Genomic DNA, 21,091 nt, shown 5'->3' with positions numbered 1-21,091 from the left:
AGGCGCCCCATGAGGGTGTCTTTCTTAATGTCTTTCTTAAGACTATATTTGTCGGGTCCCTGGGTGGCTCAGGTCATGATCTCTGGGTCCTGGGATGAAGTCCCACGTCAGGCTCCCTGGTCTGTGTCTCCCTCTCCCTCTGCTCCTGCCCTGTGCTTGTGCTCTGTCTCTCTCTCTCTCAAATAATCTTTTTTAAAAAGGGCACGTATTGCATGGAGCACTGGGTGTAATACACAAATAATGAATCATAGAATGCTACATCAAAAACTAATGATGTGACTAACAAGACATAGTAAAAAGTTTTTTTTAAAAAAAACTATTTTGTCTAGTACTGTCTTAGAGCTACAGTGTTTTTCTTCACTGACCTCACTGCCTGTGTGTTTACGTCTGTGTGTGTGCATGTGTATCAGCGTATAAAACTGTGTTTTGATCAGTGCAGCTTCTGTTTCTCCTGGTAGATTATCACAGTCTGGTTGAAACTAAGAATTTAAAGGCATCACAACCACTGCAAGTCCAGTGGAGTGGAATACGTTTCTAACTCAGTAAGACTGTTAGGTGTTAGTTTTAAAAGATCCCCCCCACCCACAAAAAAATTTTTAAAAAATAAAGATCTTCCCAAGCCCATTTCCAGAGCACAGTTCTAGAATTTCAAAATTTAATCCTTTATGCTGTTTCTTACTGCCTAATATTCACGTAGTTCCTGCCTTGCTCTGCAGGGATGTATTTCAGGGTCCTACCTGTTTGTAAGTTTCCTTTCATTTAATAACGCAATTCATTACAATCTTCTGATGCTGAGATTTTTTTCATTTTATTTAAATGAATTTATTAAAAATTAAAGATTTTTAAATTCAATTTGATTAATATATAGTGTACTATCAGTTTCAGAGGTAGAGTTCAGTGATCCATCAGTTGCTATAACACCCAGTGCTCATTACATCACGTGCCCTCCTTAATGCCCATCCCCCAGCTACCCCATCCCCCCCTCCAGCAACCCTCAGCTTGTTTCCTAGAGTTAAGAGTCTCTTACGGTTTGTCTTAATACTGCAATTTTTGTTTTTCATTTGTTGAGCACCTGATAACACAACTTATTTTGAACAAAGGGTAATCAAAATTTAAAAGACCCGTTTCCAAAATTCCAATACCTTTTTGTAGAACACTGAGGTAAACTCATACAATATATTTCAAAGTTAAAAAAAGTCTAATGCCAGTAATTTCATATCATTTAAGGAGTTCCTGAGAGCCCCAACATTTCTCAAATCCCACCGATGACAGGCGCAGGGAGAGAGCTGCTCGTTCCCCTAATGAAATAGTTGTTTGTTTAACGTAAGGTGGATCGCGACATCTTTGTTAAAGATCAGTCACTCTGCAGACGTGAGTCTTGCCGATTTTGACAACTGCTGCTTGCACTTCTCCGGGGAGAAACAGCAGTGTTTGAGGCCCGTTACTAGCTCCGTGCGGGCAGGAACCAGTCCAGGTGCGTTGTGCACACGTCTCCAGCTGTGGACACCACGTCCTCGGGGGAGCCCGGTCCGCTGCGCGTGTCCCACATGCTACTCAACGGGACCGTGGAGGCCGACAGTGAAGGTCTGTCCAGCTCTTCCCAGCTCGCTGTTTCAAGTCTTAAAAAGACTTTGTTTTTAAAGAATGAAAAATCCATAAACTGGGAGGATGCAGGGTAACGGGCATAAATGGAGACTTTCGTGGGGAAACCAGCGCCTGTGATCAGCCTCGCAGAGCAGGGGCTCATGGCATTCGTGTTTACAATCCCAGGGCGGCAGAGGGCCCACCTCTGCCCTCCGGTGTGCGAACTACCTCCCACCAGGCCTGTTTGTCTGAATAAGACTTTCTCGGAGGGGGCGGCTCCAGGCTTCGTAACAAGACCGTCAGCCTCACCACGTGGGGAGCCGCCCCCTCCACCGACCCTTCCCTGCGGTGGGAGATTCTGGGTGCTATTGTGGAACACCTGTTCTACGAGCCAGAGGGATTGACCTTGACTCTACAACCCGGTTTTATCGGCCCTTTTAACCCATACGCACTGCTGAGACCACACATTTTCGCTCTGGAGACCTTCATTTGGCCGGAGTCTTGTTGAAGCTGAGGGCTTCTTGGTTCTGGCTGTTCCTCTTTGGGGAATGTTGAACCTGGCTGTAAATGTCCCTCTTGTGATTTGTCCTCGAAGGCGGGGGGCCGCACACACCTGAGTAGACCATGGCCTGTCCTCCGGAATGCTCTGGGAGGCTGGAAGAGTCGCCCTGCCGTCACATGGGCGAGACCGTGAGCCTTCTGCCTGGCACTCGCTCCGCCCGAGGCAGTGGCGTTGGCCTTAGTTTTACTCCGACTGAGGCTCCTACAAGGAAAAAACACAGGTAGTGCTTTGGAGTGAGGAAGCTGGGCGTGGAGACCTCTTTGATGGGGAGGTGCTCCTTTGATGATTTAAATATTTATAGAAAGGCAGCTCTATGCCGGGTACTGTGTTAGGCCCTAGATGTGTAGAAAGGAAAGAAGTGATCTTTGCCCATCTCACGCAGTTCTTCGAGAAGCAGGCCTTCTCCGTGGTATGGGACCCACGGAGAGCCCTTCATAGCACTTTTGAAATTTTTGATGTCTTGAGATTTTTTGAAATTTTTCTTTAAAAGTGGGGAGGCACAAAGACAGGGCATTGGAAGATGTGATGAACTCTAATTTGCAAGCTTCTTGTCATGGGTGCGATTTGAGAAACTGCCCAGTTAAGGAGCTTGCAGGATATCAGATATTCGGTTCTGAACTCAAACCATATTAACCCCATGTAAGAAATGGGCAGCCATTTGCCATTAGACGTATCAACTTAAAAGATGGAACTGTTGTGTCACCATAGCCTTTTTTTGCAAACAAAATAATTATCGCTGGAAACTAGAATTAGCTTCCTTCGTTCTTTTTCAAGAAATGTGCAATTTCTTCACGTCCTTCCCCATTAAAATTTCGCAGACTGACTCTCAAAATTAAACGTTTGCATTGTGGCCTCTGTGTAACATCTTCTCTTCAGACATGCACCAGTAATGGAAACCACTCTCAAACTTAATTTCCTTTTAATTCCTTCCTATTACTATGTCGTGCTCTTGGTGCCAAGAGCCAATCCCGTTGGTACGTTTTGTGAAGACTGTGGGATCGTGTCTCTTTAAGCCATAGGGGACACCCAGAAGCCATTCCAACAGAGTTGCCCTCATCTTTTCCCGAAAGTGGGTTTTATATGATTTTGAAAGAAGTTTAGCCCTGGGCAGTTTGGCACAGTGATTAACAACAATCTTTCAAGTTCTCCCCAGCTATTCCTGGTCAGTGGTCTGCAAGTAACAAGAACCATATTGGACGAGATCTTCACGAAACTCCACAGGCAATGTTTGGTCACTCTTATTGGCAGGCTTCTCACAGGAAAAGCAACATTGGAAGGTTTTTGAACCACAGGGGCCACAAAATGTGAGCTAAAATCTAAGAGTGTTGACGTGTTGCTCAAAAAGTCTGTGCATCGAAGGACACAATCAAGAGATCGAAACCCCACAGAATGGGAGCGCATCTTTGCAGGTCATATCTCCGATATAGGATTCCTATCCGGAATGTATAAAGAACTCCTGCAATTCAACAACAGCAGCAAAAATTCAATTGCTTCACACACGGGCCGAGGACCTGCATAGACGTTTTTGCAGAGAAGACCTGCAGAAGGCCCACAAGCACACGAAAAGATGCTCTGCGTCATCAGCCACCAGAGGATTGCAGACAAAACCACAGTGAGATGCCGCCTCACGTGCATCAGGAGGGCTGTTACTAAAGAAACAAATAAACCTTGGCCACGATGTGGCGAGATTGGCACCCTCAGGCGCGGCTGGTGAGACTGTGAAATTGCACACCCACCCCGAGAGACAGTCGGCCGTTCCTCAAAACGTTAAAAAGAGAATTTCTGTATTATCCATCAATTCCACTCCTAGGTATATCCTCATAAGCATCGGAAGCAGCAACTTAAACAGATACTCGCTCACAGCAGCGTTCTTCACAATCACCCCTGGGCGGAAACTTCCCAAGTGCGCGTCGGTCGATGAACGGAAAACAGCATGTGCTATATCCAGGCACTGGAACAGTATTCAGCTCACCTGCATACCTGAAATGACTAAAATCGTAAATTTCATGTTGTGTATATTTTGCTACAATAAAAAAGAATAAGAGGAAGGGTAGTGATTTCCAAGGACACAAAGTCCCTGGGAGTTGCTAGGACTGTCAGACTTTTCCTTTATTTTTTTGGGGGGGGGTTAGCTAATTAGTGAGTTAGTGAATAGGGCTGGATGTGGAATTCCATAGGTGTAAAGTAAACAGCACTCCAGGCTGAGCTCCTGGGCTGTGCGTGGTTCAGGAGAGGCCCAAAAGTCCACACTTGCTCAAGGAGCTGTGGGTAGTGGGATGGCCCGAGTCCCCCCCGCCGGGAGGCCTCTACAGTATTCCCCAGCATCCTCCTCACTCTGTCCAGCTAGAGACCCAAAGCAGCCAGATCATCTTCACAGTCACCCTTTATACGACGAGGAGGCGGCCTCCCAGACCGTCGGTCAACGAAGTAACAAATGGATCACAACCAGGGTCATGCCTGTTTGCAGCCCGTGGGACACGTGCTCACGCCCCCCATCTTGGGGAATAATGGATTTTGTGGCAGTGGTGCTTCACCCTTCCCCTGGGACCATCTTCAGTGTCTCCAGCTGAGTCTTGGCAAGGCCATTAGTCAGGAACCGGGGGGCAGGGGTGGAAGGAGAGGGCAGCGAATGGCTCGTCCTGCCCTCGACAGTCAGAATCCTGTTTGAAGCTCCACGCTGGTGACTTGAAGGAAAAGCCGCTGCACAGGGACAGATGTGAGCTCGACATCCCAGGCGGGGACACATTTAATCACCTAATCCATCCTCCCGAGAACCAGACTGAATCCTTTCTGACGGGGTGATATTCTGTACCGTTGGCCTCAAATAACGAGCCAGCTTATGTCCTCTCTCCTGGAAGGTTGTCCTACAACACAGGATGCCCGCTGACAGGCAGTGTGACTGAGCAGAGCGAGACCAGACTTCCCTGCCTTTCGCGTGCACAAGATCAGAAGGCAGTCAAGGGAATGCAAACACCATGACTGCTCAGCGCTCGGATTTGCATCTCTGTTTATTTTGAGAGACAGCAAGCATGGAATTGCCTAAATTGAACTTTGGACACTGGAGGTAGTCATGATTATAACCCAGTGTGAGCATTAGGCCCAGACCTTTTGGCTGATGCCATTTGACCTCTTTCTAGCCTTTCCAAGGAATGTGGCACAAGAGGGACTCACCTGGGCTTCCAGAGCTGGAGAATAAAAGCCCCATAATTCACCCAGGACCCACACTGCTTCGTCACTTCAGGTTTTGCTTAGAGAGTTGGTCAAGAAAGTAGATGAAATCCTTCTGGATGCTTCCCTGCCATTTTTTGGTAAACACATTTCTTTTTAAAAAACTCTAATTACACTTGGAGATTTTCAAAGACCAGATTGTACAGCGTTCTAATGTCAACCGCGAGGGACAGCCACAGACTGACTCTAGAGAGAAGTGCCATCGATATGCCCATTGGCATGTGCGTTCTGTATGTTTCAAACCTGAAACAAACATCACAGTTCATGGAACAGCACAGGGACATTCTTAAAATGTTGGTGTGTTGCTAAGGTGACACAGGAAGTGGGGAAATGGTGTAGCACGAAGGCAGTGGGAAAGATTTGAGAGAAGGCATTAGGCAAGAGCAGGATTCCGTTATGTCAAGAATTCCATTTGTAACCTTCGTTTACTCTCTTTTTGAGAATTGTTTAAGAATCCACAGAGAAGGACAGGAGTGATCACGTATCGGGAGGGGCTCTCGATCGCCACGGCAACATGACTCTTGCCGCCATCTCTGTCACCCATCGGTTCCTAATTCCCTTTATGGATTACCACGGAGATCACTGGCCTTGGAGTTAACATGGACTCACAGACCTGAGGATGATCTGTGCCTGAAGTACAGCGAAGTTTCTCCCCAGTACAGCAAGCTCATCTTTGCCCAGGGGATGTGTAAATGGTTACAACGCAACATAATTGAGATGTTTCCTCATCCCTCCTCGAGTAAAGCTGTCCTCCACGGCTGTCGTGGCTCTATGAAACGGGACTGGACTACAGAAATGTCTAAGCATCGATAACTAATAATGGCTGGGGCCAAAGGAATTTTTTTATAGTGAACATACAGGGTTCTATTAGTTTCAGATGTACAAAGTGATTCAGCACTTCCCTCCATCACCCAGTGCTCATCACGACAGGTGCCCTCCTGAATCCCCGTCCCGTTTCCCCCCACCCACTTCTGGTAACCATCAGTGTGTTCTCTATAGTTAAGAGTTTCTTGGTTTGTCTCCTTTTTTTCCTTGTTTGTTTTGTTTCTTAAATTCCACATATGCGTGAAATCATGTGGTATTTCTCTTTCTCTGTTTGACTTATTTCACTTAGCACTATGCTCTCCAGCTCCATCTGTGTGGTTGCAAAAGGCAAGATTTCATTCCTTTTACAGGTGACTAATATTCCACCATATGTATAGACCACTTCTTCTCTCTCCGTTCATCTGTTGATGGACACGTGGGCTGTTTCCATCACTTTTGTGAGGCCAAATGAATTTTAAAAAGGAAGCGAAACTTCATGGACTGCCTGGGTGGCTCAGTTGGTGAGGTGTCTGCCTTTGGCTCAGGTCATGATCTTGGGGTCCTGGGATTGAGTCCCGTGTCGGGCTCCCTGCTCAGCGGGGAGCGTGCTTCTCCCTCCCCCTCTGCCCACCACTTGTGCTTGCTCTCTCTAGTGTGCTCTCTCTCAAATAAATAAAATCTTTTAAAAAATAAACTGCAGTGAATGATAGAAACATTATTACTCCTAATCCGGTCCTGCAGGTGAATTAAATAATGAGCGTGCATCTATCACAGATCAGTCTGCATGTTTAGTAAGTGCCAAGGATCTTGTTATTGACTCATTAAGCACCTCGTGCTACATCTTAAGCCTCATTAGCATACACAATTTTTGGGAATCTGTGAATTCAGGGGAAACCTTTGGGCCTATTTCCTATTTGTCCGTAAGATCTACTAATTTGTCTCCTGGGCTGTTGTTTCTAGTTTTTGTTTTGTCTTGTTTTTCATCAAAGTGATGATAACATTCTTAGCTCCCGATCATGCTAAGAGTATAGGATCTTTCCCCTTCTGTCCTAGAGCTCATCTGTCATTAACATTGTTCAAGTTACTGTACAGAAAGGTCCAAATAAAAAGAAAGATAAAAAAAAAAAACACAGATCCTACCCTCAAGGTTCTCAGGATCTTGCTGAAGAAAAGAGCTAGCTGTCATTAGCCACACCATGGGGTTTCAGGGCACAGACTGCCAAGTTGGCCCCAGACTTCCATAGAGTCCAACTGCGAAGTTAAAAGAGTTCACACAAGCCACTCTCACTTCTGACACCAATGGTGAGTTTGAAGGGTTCCCAAACCCTAGCCCAAGGAAGAGGCACATAGGGTTCCACACGCAGAACACAGTGGGTTACCCTCCCAGTGTCTGGGTGTGACAGTACGTGCAAGCATTGCCACCAGAAGGCTCACCTGAGCTTCGGTGAGTAGACTTCTTACTGGGGCTACGTTATATAGGTGTGACTGATTGATTTCCGCCATGGTCTCACTCGGTCTACACGTCGACTGATACAGCATGGCCCAAAGTCCCTGATCTTTGTGGCGTGGCCAGTCCCTGCCCTAAATGAAGACCCTCCTAACAGCTATGACATAGGTTACCTCCCAGAGGCTGAGAGCAAAGGCTGGACCTCTTTGGGCAAAGTCCTGTTCTTTACTGCACGAGTACTCTGCGGAGAGGAAGCGCTGGATTTCATGGAGCAGAAGGCAGGCTTAGCATGAGCTTGGATGACCAACCAAATATTTGAGGAGCAATGGAAGGAATGTGGAATATTCCCAAGCAAGAGAACCTTTAAGAGAGGATATGATAAATGTCTTTTAAAATGTGAAGGGCCAGTGTGTGCACAAGGATTATTCTTACCCTGTGTTGCCCCTAGAATACAGTGCATGCCCATGGTTAGAGGCCTAAGGAAGATTTAAGTTCAGTAAGGAAAAAACTTTCTGATAACTGAGGCTCTTCAAAAGTATCACACAGGCTGTCCTGGGAGCTGGTAAGTTCTCAGTCATTAAAAATATTCTGGCAAGGAGCAGATCGCCTGCTACAGTGGCAATTCTTTTCCAGGAAATGCAGCAACCCCGAAAATCCTTCCAACTCTGATACTCTGTGCTTCTAAGAATATTGTTTTTTAAATTTAATTTTTTTAAAGATTTTTATTTATGAGAGAGATATCACGGGGCGGGGGGAGGGAGAAACAGACTCCGCTGAGCAGAGATCCTGACTTGGGGCTCGATCCCAAGACCCTGGGATGATGACCTGAGCTGAAGGCAGACGCTGCACCAACTGAGCCACCCAGGCGTCCCTGAAATATTGTTCAGCCTGCCTCAGGATCATATCCTGGAATCAGTGGACTCTCTATCCTCTGATTCTCATTGTAGAAATGCCCTTTAAAATACCTATGTCATCCCTGCATGCTACGGCCCTGGAATGAATGTACATTTTCCTGAGCAGAACTGAGAGTATCTAGAGCAATTCAGAGTCTACTCATCCTGAGTGCTCAGCAACTTAGACTGGATGGAAGCGTTTCCTCGCTCTAGACGAGGAGGCTTGAATTGTTTAAAAAGTGAATAATGTAAAAACAAAGTTTTCATGGGACACATTTAGCTTCTGAAAGTGAACCCATGTATTATGATCAGTTTAGCCATTGCAAGTATGTCTTTTTTTTTTCAAATTTTATTTATTAGAGCACATGGGGGGAGGGGCAGAGGGAAAGAGAATTCTCAAGCAGACCCCCCACTGAGTGCAGAGCCCAACGCGGGGCTCAGTCTCACGACCCTGAGATCACGACCTGAGCCGAAATCAAAAGTCGGATGCTGAACAGGTGCCCCACAAGTATGTCTTATTAAATGAGTTTGAAGCAGATTAGTTAGGATTTTACCCGGAAACCTTCTGATAGCGCAAAATTTAGTATAAGCTACATCACATACTTCTCTTAAAATATTCTGTCAAGACTATTCACTGTTTATAGTTGGTCTTTCTCATGAAGGAGGTGGAATTAATGTGAATCTTCTCTTATTCAGGTAAATAGAACACCGATATCCAGGGTCAAATGGATTTGTGCAGCCCAGATTTCCTTAGGCTCTGTCTTCCTGTGTGTACCGTGGTAAACTATTAGAGTCCTAAAGCAGGCTTCGCTTGCCCCCACCCATGCATGCAATGCAAACCCTTTAGCTTGTGTGAACTGGCTTGCCATCTGGTAATTCCCAATGTCCCGTTCTCCGGAATGCCTCGTCNTGAATTTTAAAAAGGAAGCGAAACTTCATGGACTGCCTGGGTGGCTCAGTTGGTGAGGTGTCTGCCTTTGGCTCAGGTCATGATCTTGGGGTCCTGGGATTGAGTCCCGTGTCGGGCTCCCTGCTCAGCGGGGAGCGTGCTTCTCCCTCCCCCTCTGCCCACCACTTGTGCTTGCTCTCTCTAGTGTGCTCTCTCTCAAATAAATAAAATCTTTTAAAAAATAAACTGCAGTGAATGATAGAAACATTATTACTCCTAATCCGGTCCTGCAGGTGAATTAAATAATGAGCGTGCATCTATCACAGATCAGTCTGCATGTTTAGTAAGTGCCAAGGATCTTGTTATTGACTCATTAAGCACCTCGTGCTACATCTTAAGCCTCATTAGCATACACAATTTTTGGGAATCTGTGAATTCAGGGGAAACCTTTGGGCCTATTTCCTATTTGTCCGTAAGATCTACTAATTTGTCTCCTGGGCTGTTGTTTCTAGTTTTTGTTTTGTCTTGTTTTTCATCAAAGTGATGATAACATTCTTAGCTCCCGATCATGCTAAGAGTATAGGATCTTTCCCCTTCTGTCCTAGAGCTCATCTGTCATTAACATTGTTCAAGTTACTGTACAGAAAGGTCCAAATAAAAAGAAAGATAAAAAAAAAAAACACAGATCCTACCCTCAAGGTTCTCAGGATCTTGCTGAAGAAAAGAGCTAGCTGTCATTAGCCACACCATGGGGTTTCAGGGCACAGACTGCCAAGTTGGCCCCAGACTTCCATAGAGTCCAACTGCGAAGTTAAAAGAGTTCACACAAGCCACTCTCACTTCTGACACCAATGGTGAGTTTGAAGGGTTCCCAAACCCTAGCCCAAGGAAGAGGCACATAGGGTTCCACACGCAGAACACAGTGGGTTACCCTCCCAGTGTCTGGGTGTGACAGTACGTGCAAGCATTGCCACCAGAAGGCTCACCTGAGCTTCGGTGAGTAGACTTCTTACTGGGGCTACGTTATATAGGTGTGACTGATTGATTTCCGCCATGGTCTCACTCGGTCTGCACGTCGACTGATACAGCATGGCCCAAAGTCCCTGATCTTTGTGGCGTGGCCAGTCCCTGCCCTAAATGAAGACCCTCCTAACAGCTATGACATAGGTTACCTCCCAGAGGCTGAGAGCAAAGGCTGGACCTCTTTGGGCAAAGTCCTGTTCTTTACTGCACAAGTACTCTGCGGAGAGGAAGCGCTGGATTTCATGGAGCAGAAGGCAGGCTTAGCATGAGCTTGGATGACCAACCAAATATTTGAGGAGCAATGGAAGGAATGTGGAATATTCCCAAGCAAGAGAACCTTTAAGAGAGGATATGATAAATGTCTTTTAAAATGTGAAGGGCCAGTGTGTGCACAAGGATTATTCTTACCCTGTGTTGCCCCTAGAATACAGTGCATGCCCATGGTTAGAGGCCTAAGGAAGATTTAAGTTCAGTAAGGAAAAAACTTTCTGATAACTGAGGCTCTTCAAAAGTATCACACAGGCTGTCCTGGGAGCTGGTAAGTTCTCAGTCATTAAAAATATTCTGGCAAGGAGCAGATCGCCTGCTACAGTGGCAATTCTTTTCCAGGAAATGCAGCAACCCCGAAAATCCTTCCAACTCTGATACTCTGTGCTTCTAAGAATATTGTTTTTTAAATTTAATTTTTTTAAAGATTTTTATTTATGAGAGAGATATCACGGGGCGGGGGGAGGGAGAAACAGACTCCGCTGAGCAGAGATCCTGACTTGGGGCTCGATCCCAAGACCCTGGGATGATGACCTGAGCTGAAGGCAGACGCTGCACCAACTGAGCCACCCAGGCGTCCCTGAAATATTGTTCAGCCTGCCTCAGGATCATATCCTGGAATCAGTGGACTCTCTATCCTCTGATTCTCATTGTAGAAATGCCCTTTAAAATACCTATGTCATCCCTGCATGCTACGGCCCTGGAATGAATGTACATTTTCCTGAGCAGAACTGAGAGTATCTAGAGCAATTCAGAGTCTACTCATCCTGAGTGCTCAGCAACTTAGACTGGATGGAAGCGTTTCCTCGCTCTAGACGAGGAGGCTTGAATTGTTTAAAAAGTGAATAATGTAAAAACAAAGTTTTCATGGGACACATTTAGCTTCTGAAAGTGAACCCATGTATTATGATCAGTTTAGCCATTGCAAGTATGNATTGTTTAAAAAGTGAATAATGTAAAAACAAAGTTTTCATGGGACACATTTAGCTTCTGAAAGTGAACCCATATATTATGATCAGTTTAGCCATTGCAAGTATGTCTTTTTTTTTTCAAATTTTATTTATTAGAGCACATGGGGGGAGGGGCAGAGGGAAAGAGAATTCTCAAGCAGACCCCCCACTGAGTGCAGAGCCCAACGCGGGGCTCAGTCTCACGACCCTGAGATCACGACCTGAGCCGAAATCAAAAGTCGGATGCTGAACAGGTGCCCCACAAGTATGTCTTATTAAATGAGTTTGAAGCAGATTAGTTAGGATTTTACCCGGAAACCTTCTGATAGCGCAAAATTTAGTATAAGCTACATCACATACTTCTCTTAAAATATTCTGTCAAGACTATTCACTGTTTATAGTTGGTCTTTCTCATGAAGGAGGTGGAATTAATGTGAATCTTCTCTTATTCAGGTAAATAGAACACCGATATCCAGGGTCAAATGGATTTGTGCAGCCCAGATTTCCTTAGGCTCTGTCTTCCTGTGTGTACCGTGGTAAACTATTAGAGTCCTAAAGCAGGCTTCGCTTGCCCCCACCCATGCATGCAATGCAAACCCTTTAGCTTGTGTGAACTGGCTTGCCATCTGGTAATTCCCAATGTCCCGTTCTCCGGAATGCCTCGTCATACGTAGAACAGCAGGCCCCTGTGGGGCACCATCCCTTCTTTCCTGCCTCTCTCTGGGCACTGCCACCAAAGCTCTAGAGCCACCATGGTGACAGCCCTAGGTAAGTGGGATGGCATGCGGATGAGCCATCTCTCCTGTGTATNCCTTCTTTCCTGCCTCTCTCTGGGCACTGCCACCAAAGCTCTAGAGCCACCATGGTGACAGCCCTAGGTAAGCGGGATGGCATGCGGATGAGCCATCTCTCCCGTGTTTTTTTTTTAAAGACTTATTTATTTTAGAGAGAGTGCAGGAGAGGGAGAGACAGAATCCTCAAGCAGACTCCATGCTGAGCGTGCAGCCCAATGCGGGGCTCGCTCTCTCAACCCCGAGATCTCCATCTGAGCTGGAACCAAGAGTTGGACGCTGCACCGACAGAGACCCCAGGCCCCCTCCCCCATCTCTCCCGTGTATTACCCAGTGTCAGAGGCCTTCCAGAATGGTGCCATTTGTGCCTCAGGCTTCTATGATGTCTAATCAGGAAAGCTGTGAGCGAACAGTTAGGTTAACCTTGACCACTCTCGGTGGTTACAGTCTCAGGCCCTCTACCAACAGGGGTCTCAGGTTAAGCAGCACGAACTCAGACCAGGCGCCATATTGGTTGGGTCACCAGGCTGGTCCTTCAGCGGGTACTGGGTGGTCCTCCGCAGGGTCCTTCTCTAAGCTCTCGCCCGATGAGGGAAGTCAGCACCTCTCTCTCAGCTAAATGCCGGTGCTTTTGGAGGCGCCTCTAACGGACGTGCGGGTGCCAGAGTCCCTGTCCCGTCTGAGAGCTGGGCTTCTCTGTCCAGTTTGCTTTATTACGCTCCCCGCTCCCGGTGGCCCACAACGCCACCGCTTATGCCATCAGTGGCACAAAGGGAACCATGTCGGAACTACTCTAGCTTTGTGGAACTCCTTTTGAAAATGCCTTTAGGATAGCGGGGCTCATACCCAGCTGTTGGTTCTTCTGTCACAACCGGAACCAGATCATTCCTGCCCTGAAACTCTGGCCTTCTCGAGGGGGACGTTGCCGAGAAAAGGCTGCTCCCGCGGAGCAGGCGGTTTCCCTAAAGAGAAGCCGTACAAGGTCTTCTCCCAAAAGGGTGCGTGTCTGTGAAGCAGTCATGAGAAGGGGGCCACCGAGTCCCTCACAAGTAAATAAGCCCAAGGGAAGTACGTTTTCCCCCGTAGATGTATGCAGTTCTGTCTGGCGGCTGAACAATGTCCCAAAGGTGTCCACTGGGGACCTAGAAGACGGGATGAGGACTGCCCTCCCCCAGAGGGACCCTGGTCCCCTGTACTTGGGCTGGCCTCAGGAGTCACTGGCGACCCCCTGGGTGACAGTAGGGAAAGATGTTCACAGACCAATGGGGTGTGGATAGGAAGGAGGCAGTGGGAGAGAGCGCATAGAGTACCATTTGAGTGGCCCAAACTAGGTCAAGTTCATGACGTTAACCTACCTCTTTTTCTTTCCGTCCCTGCTTCCTTTCCACTGTCTTCTCTCCTCCTGGCAGTCGGTGGGTGGATGCAGGGGCCTGGGGGCAGNCTGGGGGCAGGGGGCAGGGGGCGGGGCTGCGGGGTCAGAACTCTCCTGGCTGGCTCAAGACCCAGCAGCTCTTGGCTAGCAGGTCAAGGTGCTGCCTGGGGCCCTACAGCACATTCCAGCAGTTTCCGGGTGTAAAATTGCTAGAAAGTGGGATGGTTTCTAGAATGCCATGTGGCTCCAGGGCCATACCCTTAAGAATGCGAGGGATGCCAATATTTTCTTGGCATTGATATATTCAGTGTTACCTTGATCTGGGATATCTGACGCCTACCAGAATCCCGCGTGTGTGGTTTCCATTCTCGGATACTGACGGCGCAGTGCTTGAAGGAAAACACTCTCCTGCTTCTAAAGAAGAGCCTGCCCGTACGTTTGTGGGGTGCGAGTTTGGGGTTTATAGGTCTGCTGTGGTCCTACCGCCCACAGGAGGCTTTCTCTTGCAAATCGTTCTGGAGCTTAGTTCTCTGGATTAACGAAGCTCCTTTCTTTCCACGTCATATTGAGAATTATTATGAATTGACAGGAGTGGACGTCTATAGTCTCGCTCGTGAGAAGCAGGGCGGAAGGGAGGGTGGCCCTGGGGGCTCTAGGCAGGCCGCCCGACGTGGCGATCCAGAGCTCACCACCTCGGTCTCCTTCACCAGGACTTGGTTCCCAGGTGCCCCACTTGGTACCTCCAGGGTTCTGTCACTGCCTTTCTGGAAAAGAAGGATACTTGGTGCTGCTTATTGAAAGGAAAGGCCTTTTTCACGTGCCGTGACCTGGCCAGCACCGCCAGGCGACACGGACAGCTTGTATTTCGGCAGAACCCTGAACCGTCTCGCCAGCTGGGAGGGTTTGGGAAGCTTTCCTCCCCCGAAGGTCCACAGATAACATGCTGCGGATTCCAAACCACCATTTCCAAAAGGAATTGAGAGTTTTGTGGGGTGTTTGGGACAAATAAATGTCAGCCACATAGAAGGATCCCAGCCCACAAGACAGACCTAGCTGTCCGTGGAGGTGAGGGTGTTTCTAGCGGTCAGGGGGTTGTGGTGACGGTGGGGACAGTGCTCGGCCTCGGAGGGGTCTTTGCATATCCCGTGCAGTGTTAGATGTTGTGCTGTTGGCGTTAGGTGTGTTTACCGTGCGTGCGCCTCGATGGGTAGCCGGCTCTGTGATTCCGACCTCGCCGCTCCTCCCTGCCCTGTCCCCACCCCATCCTTGCCCCTTGCATCCAGGTGGCGTGTGCTCGCCATGCACTTCTTGAAGGAGCCACTGCAGAAGTGAGTGGGTGAGTGTGCGCGGCCTCACAGCCCCTTTGCAAGGACAGGCTCGGCTTCTGTGTGTGATAGGAGGTGATGTGGGCAGATGACCGTAGCCACGTCCCGGTGCTTGAGGGACTGCTGAAGCTTGGGGTTTGTTCCTCTGCCGGTTTCTGTTCAGCAAGAGACGACTGACTAGCAAGGAAATCACCACCCACCTCCATGCTCTGGTTGGTGACTCTCTGGTGCTGTGTCTGGGATGAGACCAGGCTGTGCCATTACTCTAGGACACAGGGCAAACAAAACATAAACAACCCCCCCACCTTTTTCCATAAAGGACTAGATAGTAGACATTTGTGGCTTTGTGGGCCGCTCAGGCTCTGTCACGACCATTCAGCTCTGCCGTTGTAGCCCCAGTGCGGCCAGAGCCGGGCTGTTAATAGGCAGGGCTGTGTTCCAATAAAACTTTATTTATAAAAGCAGGTGGTGGGCCGGCGTTGGCCTGTGGGCCCCGGTTTCTCAGCCCATGTACATGCTCATCACGCTCTTAGCATTATCGCTACGAACATATGTTCATGATCCTGTTCTTGCTGTGTCTAAAAAAAGTCAACTTGTAAAACGCAAGACATTTTTCCAAAAATTTTAACAGACGTGTGCCGTTTGGGGTGGGAGGGAGGTGGAGTATGTGTGCCTAGAACATGGCTGCTTCAAAGAGGGGTACGGTCCTTCCCCAGACCCCAGTTGGCTCTGCTGTCACTGGTCCCCTCCTGCCCCCGCTGTCCTGCCCAGCCAGGACCCCTCCCACGTGGCCTCCGAGTCTCTAAGTCCCTCCTCCATACTGGCCCTGGGGCTCGGGGGCCGCTAGCTCCGCACCTACGAGTGTCTCTCCCTCTTGCCTCAGCCTCGATGCAGAGGCGTGGACAAATCTCTGCCGCCTTTTGCCCTAGAAACTCTTTCGAATCTTTATTTTCCTACCAAAGACACTGAGTGAAATCTACAGTTTTCAGCCTTTAGTACCCTGCCCCTTCTTTCACCTTCCCTCCCCAACTTAACTGTCTTTGTTCCGAGTTAAAAGATCATCGCAAGGTGGAAAAAACCCAAAGCTTTATAGCCACCATTTTTCATTCCCATAAGGAGATGTTTGAGAGTCTAGAGAGACCGCGTGAAGGAGTCTTGCTCGCGGTTTTACTGGCTTTCCTCGAGGAGAGCTGAACTGCCCGTTGCCAAGCAACACACATGCCCTGGCTTCTTCCAACAATGTGGACTCGGAAAAAAACGTCCTGTGATTGACTCATGAATGGGGAATCATGTGGAAATGCGCAGGGCAAACAGTTTGGTGTGACAACGTCCTGTGTTGATTCTGGCCCCTTTGCCGAGGACTTACACACAGCCGCACAGAGAAGTGAACAGAGCGTGTCCTCAGCCGCGTGCACCTGATTAACAGGCGTTAACATGAGGAACTTCAGAGCCCCATCGACCCCCGTCACTTGGATTCCATTTTTGCGAATTACGTGCAAACCAACGCAAGCGGCGCGCCAATGCCCTGCCTCCTTGTTCCGTCTCTCTTCCTACAAACCAGGGCCCTTTGCGGAGAGGTTTGTGTGCGCGTTTTGTTGGCGGTCATGGTCCCAGTGGCCCCAAGCACAGTGCTGTGGCCAGCACTCCCTGGTGCAAGAAGGCTGGGATGTGCCTTACGGAAGAAAGACGTATGTTAGAGAAGCTTGGTTCAGGTAAGACTTAGAGCGCTGTTGGCGTGAGTTCCATGCTAATGAATCAATATGCTTCATCCAGAAAAAGGAAGAGGGCATTCACCGATCTATCCATTAGGCTGCTTGGGAAGGTATAAGGTAACCTCTAAAATGTGTGACGAAGCTGTGGGGAAAATGGCTATATTTGTGGATCCGTAAGATGACTGATAAAATTCTTTAAAAAAAAAAATACACAGTGGACAATATCGTGAGGCCGAAAGCCAAAGAAATTTATGTTTATGTTACCCAGAGGCAGGAAAATGTTAAACCCTTTTCAGCCAGTGTTTTATTATAAAGAAAGAGTGCATATAATTCATAAGAAAGGTGTAGTAGATCAGATGACTTGAGACAGGAGCCCCCGGAACAGGGTTACGTCCTGATTCACCGCGGGGCACTGTTCCTGGCCGTGTGCCCTACGTCACCATTCAGACAACTTAAACGAACATGACCGCCACGAACAGGAGGAACGGACCAGAAGGATCACAACTTCACTCTAACGGGATCGGTCTTCCACTTGAAGACACGGGGAAGACCAAGCCTGGGCCTTGCCCCGGTGCCGTGTCGCGACTCAGCGTGTCTGCCGGGGTGGGACCTGACTTCCTGTCCGGTCATCAGTGCCGGTGGCGTCCCTGACGTGCCTGCTGGAAGTGTTGACTGCTAGGTCTGAACCTTCTACACACCCCCTTACCTGTCCTAGTCCATTAAAGCGGCTGGAACAGACCACCACAGAATGGGGGGGTGGTGGTGGCTGAAACCAGAGACATGTCTTTCCATTCCAGAGAAGTCCAACAAGGCACCAGCAGATCCTGCGTCCCGTGAGAGAGGTTTCCTGGTTCGTAGACAACCACCTTCTCGTGACAGCCTCACAGGGCAGAAGGGGCCAGGGAGCTCCTGCAAGTTCCCCTCATTAGAGCCTGATTCCTGTTCAAGAGGGCTCTCATGACTGGTCCCCTCCTGAAGGCCCCACCTCCTAATGGCATCACTCCAGACGTTAGGGTTCAACCTATGAATTTGAGGGACATAAACAGTCCATCCAGAACACTCTCCTTGCACGACCTTTATCACTGACGATTTCACTGGAAGGGAAACCTTGATGTATTATTTAAATTGCCCTGGAACTGAGCCACAGCAAGCCCGGCCTCCCAAACTGACCTTAATTGGGTCCAGGTGGAAAGGCAAACGATGGCCCNAATTTTATTTTATTATATTGTGTTAATCACCATACAGTACATCCCCAGATTCCGATGTAAAGTTTGATGCTTCATTAGTTGCGTATAACACCCAGTGCACCATGCAATACGTGCCCTCCCTACTACCCATCACCAGGCTATCCCCTTCCCCCACCCCCTCCCCTCTGAAGTCCTCAGTTTGCCTCTCACAGTCCATAGCCAAACTGACACCTTAATTGGGTCCAGGTGGAAAGGCAAACGATGGCCTGTCCCCCAGTCTTCCTCCCTGAAGGCCCGATGCAGGTCACATGTGAAGTGGTTTCCCCATGTCCAAGGCCTAGCCTCTGCTGACAGCAGCCTGCCTATCGCAGCGGGTCTGCCGAGCCGGACGGCCCCTCTCCAGGGAGCTCTGCAGGGGTGGCTGGCGGGCAGTGTGGTGGGCACACGGGCGTGAGGACGGGCCCCTCGCACCCGGTGTCACGAACACGACACAGAGCTATGCACGCACGGCACAGGAAACACAGAGGCTGCCTCTACCCTCGGGATCAGGGAAGGCTCCGGAGTGGAAATGACACCTGGCAGCAGCTGAGGCGATGAGCGCCGAAGATGACGTAAGCAGAAGCCTTTAAGAGCAAGGCAGGGAGAATGCGGGGATGAGGGTAGGAATGGAAAAACGGGAGCTATTCTTCCAGGTCAGTCTTTGAAGAGCCTGGAAACACCATCTGTGAATTCCCAGGCCTCATTATCACCACTCAGGGCCCCGGCCCCCCATGGCACCTGCAGAGTCCCCAGAGGAGGGCTTTCTAGAAAGTTCCTCATTCCATGGCTGCTGACCGCGGGCTTGGGGCAATGTCTGCCTTGCCCCACTTGTGATCAGGATTACATATGCTTTCTACTGCATTCCCGCTGTGTGCAAATACGAGAGTAAGAGACCATGGTACTAACCGCCTGCAACTCTGCAAACAAATGGCCTACGTTACAAACACACAGACCTTCCACGCGGGGTCGTGGCTGACAGGCGGCTTTCCCGTGGCGACCANTGCAAACAAATGGCCTACGTTACAAACACACAGACCTTCCACGCGGGGTCGTGGCTGACAGGCGGCTTTCCCCTGTGGTGACCGNCGACCACTTGCGTGCAGACACTTGCAGAGAAGGGCCGTGTGTGCAGACGGCCTGCCGATCACCAGCCACGAGCCGTTCTATCCTCCTCCTCCCTATCCCCAGCCGCCGTTACGCTCCAGGTCCCACGCGCCCGCGCAGACACTCAGCATTACCCCGACAGCAGGACAGTGGGGCCAAGGGAGGTGTTTGGCATGGAGTCCATGCTTGGGGTTGGAAGCACTTGCTCAGCTGCCGGCTACGCACAGCCCCGTGCTGGAAGACACTGCTCATCAGCCTGCCATTTAAAAAAAAAAACAAAAAACCCACCCCACCGCCCACAGCAAGAGCCACGTAGAGGCCCGAAGTCCTACCCTGACAGCCAGAGCGAAGCCTGGCGCACTAATGCAGCCCTAATCCACTTTGTCCGGCAGAGACAGCAAGCTCACCATGCTGCTGCGGGAGTCCCTGGGGAACGTGAACTGTCGCACCACCATGATCGCGCACATCTCGGCCGCCGCCGGCAGCTACGCCGAAACCCTGTCCACCATCCAGATCGCCTCGAGGGTGTTGAGGATGAAGAAAAAGAAAACGAAGGTAAGGAGCTCCCAGGGGTGCAGTGGAGGAAGGCGCTTTTGGAGCCCCATCCCGGAGCGGGCCAGCGCTTCTAGTCCCCGAGCCCCTGGGGCAGGCGTGTGCGGTGCTGCCCACGCTGCCCGGCGGTCAGTTGGGGCAGGAGAGCTATCGGGCCGGCCACGTCCCTTGCCCCCGACAGCTGCCGAGCATCTAGCCCAGACTCCTACCCAGGAGGGCTCGGCCCACTTTTAAGCAGTTGGGAAGGACTGCTGCTCTTTTGGGATGAAGAACTGGGGAGGGATGAGAAATACCCCTTTCTCTCTCCCTACTCTTGTGGCCCTACTTCCCCTGCACGTCCGGAATCATGTCTAGGCTCCTGGGCTTTGCTGTGTGAACTCTGGTCTCTCGAAACTACCAGCTCGTGTTCTCAGAGGCAAAGCCAGGACGGTGGTGGCGTGACAAGAATGTGTTGGAAAGCTGTCATGATTGAGGTCCCTGCGGGCACAGCTAGTGAAGTGGGAAGCTTTTTTCCTCTTGTTTTTGTGTCTCTTTTTTTGGGGGGGGGTTGCCAAGGCAGTGACCCCCCAGCTTTTGGGAGGTCGGACGTGGCCTGGGCTGGTCACCTCCTTTCCTGAGCAGGCTCTGTGCCCAGTGGGCCACACAGGGGCTGTTCTTCCCACAAGAGACCGTGGTGTGCAAGGCTGGGGCACACTGTCCTGGCACACGAGGAATGGCCCAATGTAGGGAGGCCAACCTGGGGTGGTCTTGGGGGGCTGCATGGAGTCAGCTTGTGGGCTCGCGGGGAGGGCTGGCTTGGGAGAGCTGCCCTTGCTAACCTCCCTCCTCTCACCCCCAGTACACATCAAGCTCCTCTGGCGGGGAGAGCTCCTGTGAGGAAGGCCGGATGCGCAGGCCCACCCAGCTGCGGCCTTTCCAGGCGAGGGCCGCGGTGGACCCCGACTTCCCCATCGCTCAGCTGTCCAGTGAGCCGGACTACTCCTCCAGCAGCGAGCAGTCCTGCGACACTGTCATCTACATCGGGCCCAACGGCACGGCCCTCTCGGACAAGGAGCTCACAGACAATGAGGGCCCCCCTGACTTCGTCCCCATCGTGCCGGCCCTGCAGAAGGCCCACGGCGACAGCCGGCCTGCAGAGGCCGGTGGGGCTGCGGCCAGCAAATCAGAAAGGGACTGTTTGAAGTGCAACACGTTTGCCGAGCTGCAGGAGAGGCTGGGCTGCATCGACGGCAGCGAAGAGCCCAGTCAGTTTCCTTTCGAAGAACTGCCTGCCCAGTTTGGGACAGAGCAGGCCAGCAAGTGTCCCCCGTTAAGCCAGGTGGCTGGGGCAAACCCACTATGTGAGTCCAATAAGGAAGATAA

General features: G+C 50.0%; 1 protein-coding gene across 1 annotated transcript in view; it reads left to right on the top strand.

Annotated features, from left to right (window-relative positions):
• KIF26B (kinesin family member 26B) overlaps positions 1 to 21,091 on the top strand; it is a 426,956-nt gene that overhangs the window by 401,411 nt on the left and 4,454 nt on the right. The window contains exons 11-12 of the mRNA XM_034667636.1: positions 19,570 to 19,732; positions 20,568 to 21,088. Coding sequence (XP_034523527.1) covers positions 19,570 to 19,732; positions 20,568 to 21,088 — 684 coding nt within the window. The remainder of the gene's footprint in view (positions 1 to 19,569; positions 19,733 to 20,567; positions 21,089 to 21,091) is intronic.

Source organism: Ailuropoda melanoleuca, chromosome 8 (assembly GCF_002007445.2).
Source record: "Ailuropoda melanoleuca isolate Jingjing chromosome 8, ASM200744v2, whole genome shotgun sequence".
NCBI classification, from domain to species: Eukaryota; Metazoa; Chordata; class Mammalia; order Carnivora; family Ursidae; genus Ailuropoda; species Ailuropoda melanoleuca.
Note: the sequence above shows the minus strand (reverse complement) of the source record. Positions and strands in the feature narration are given on the sequence as shown.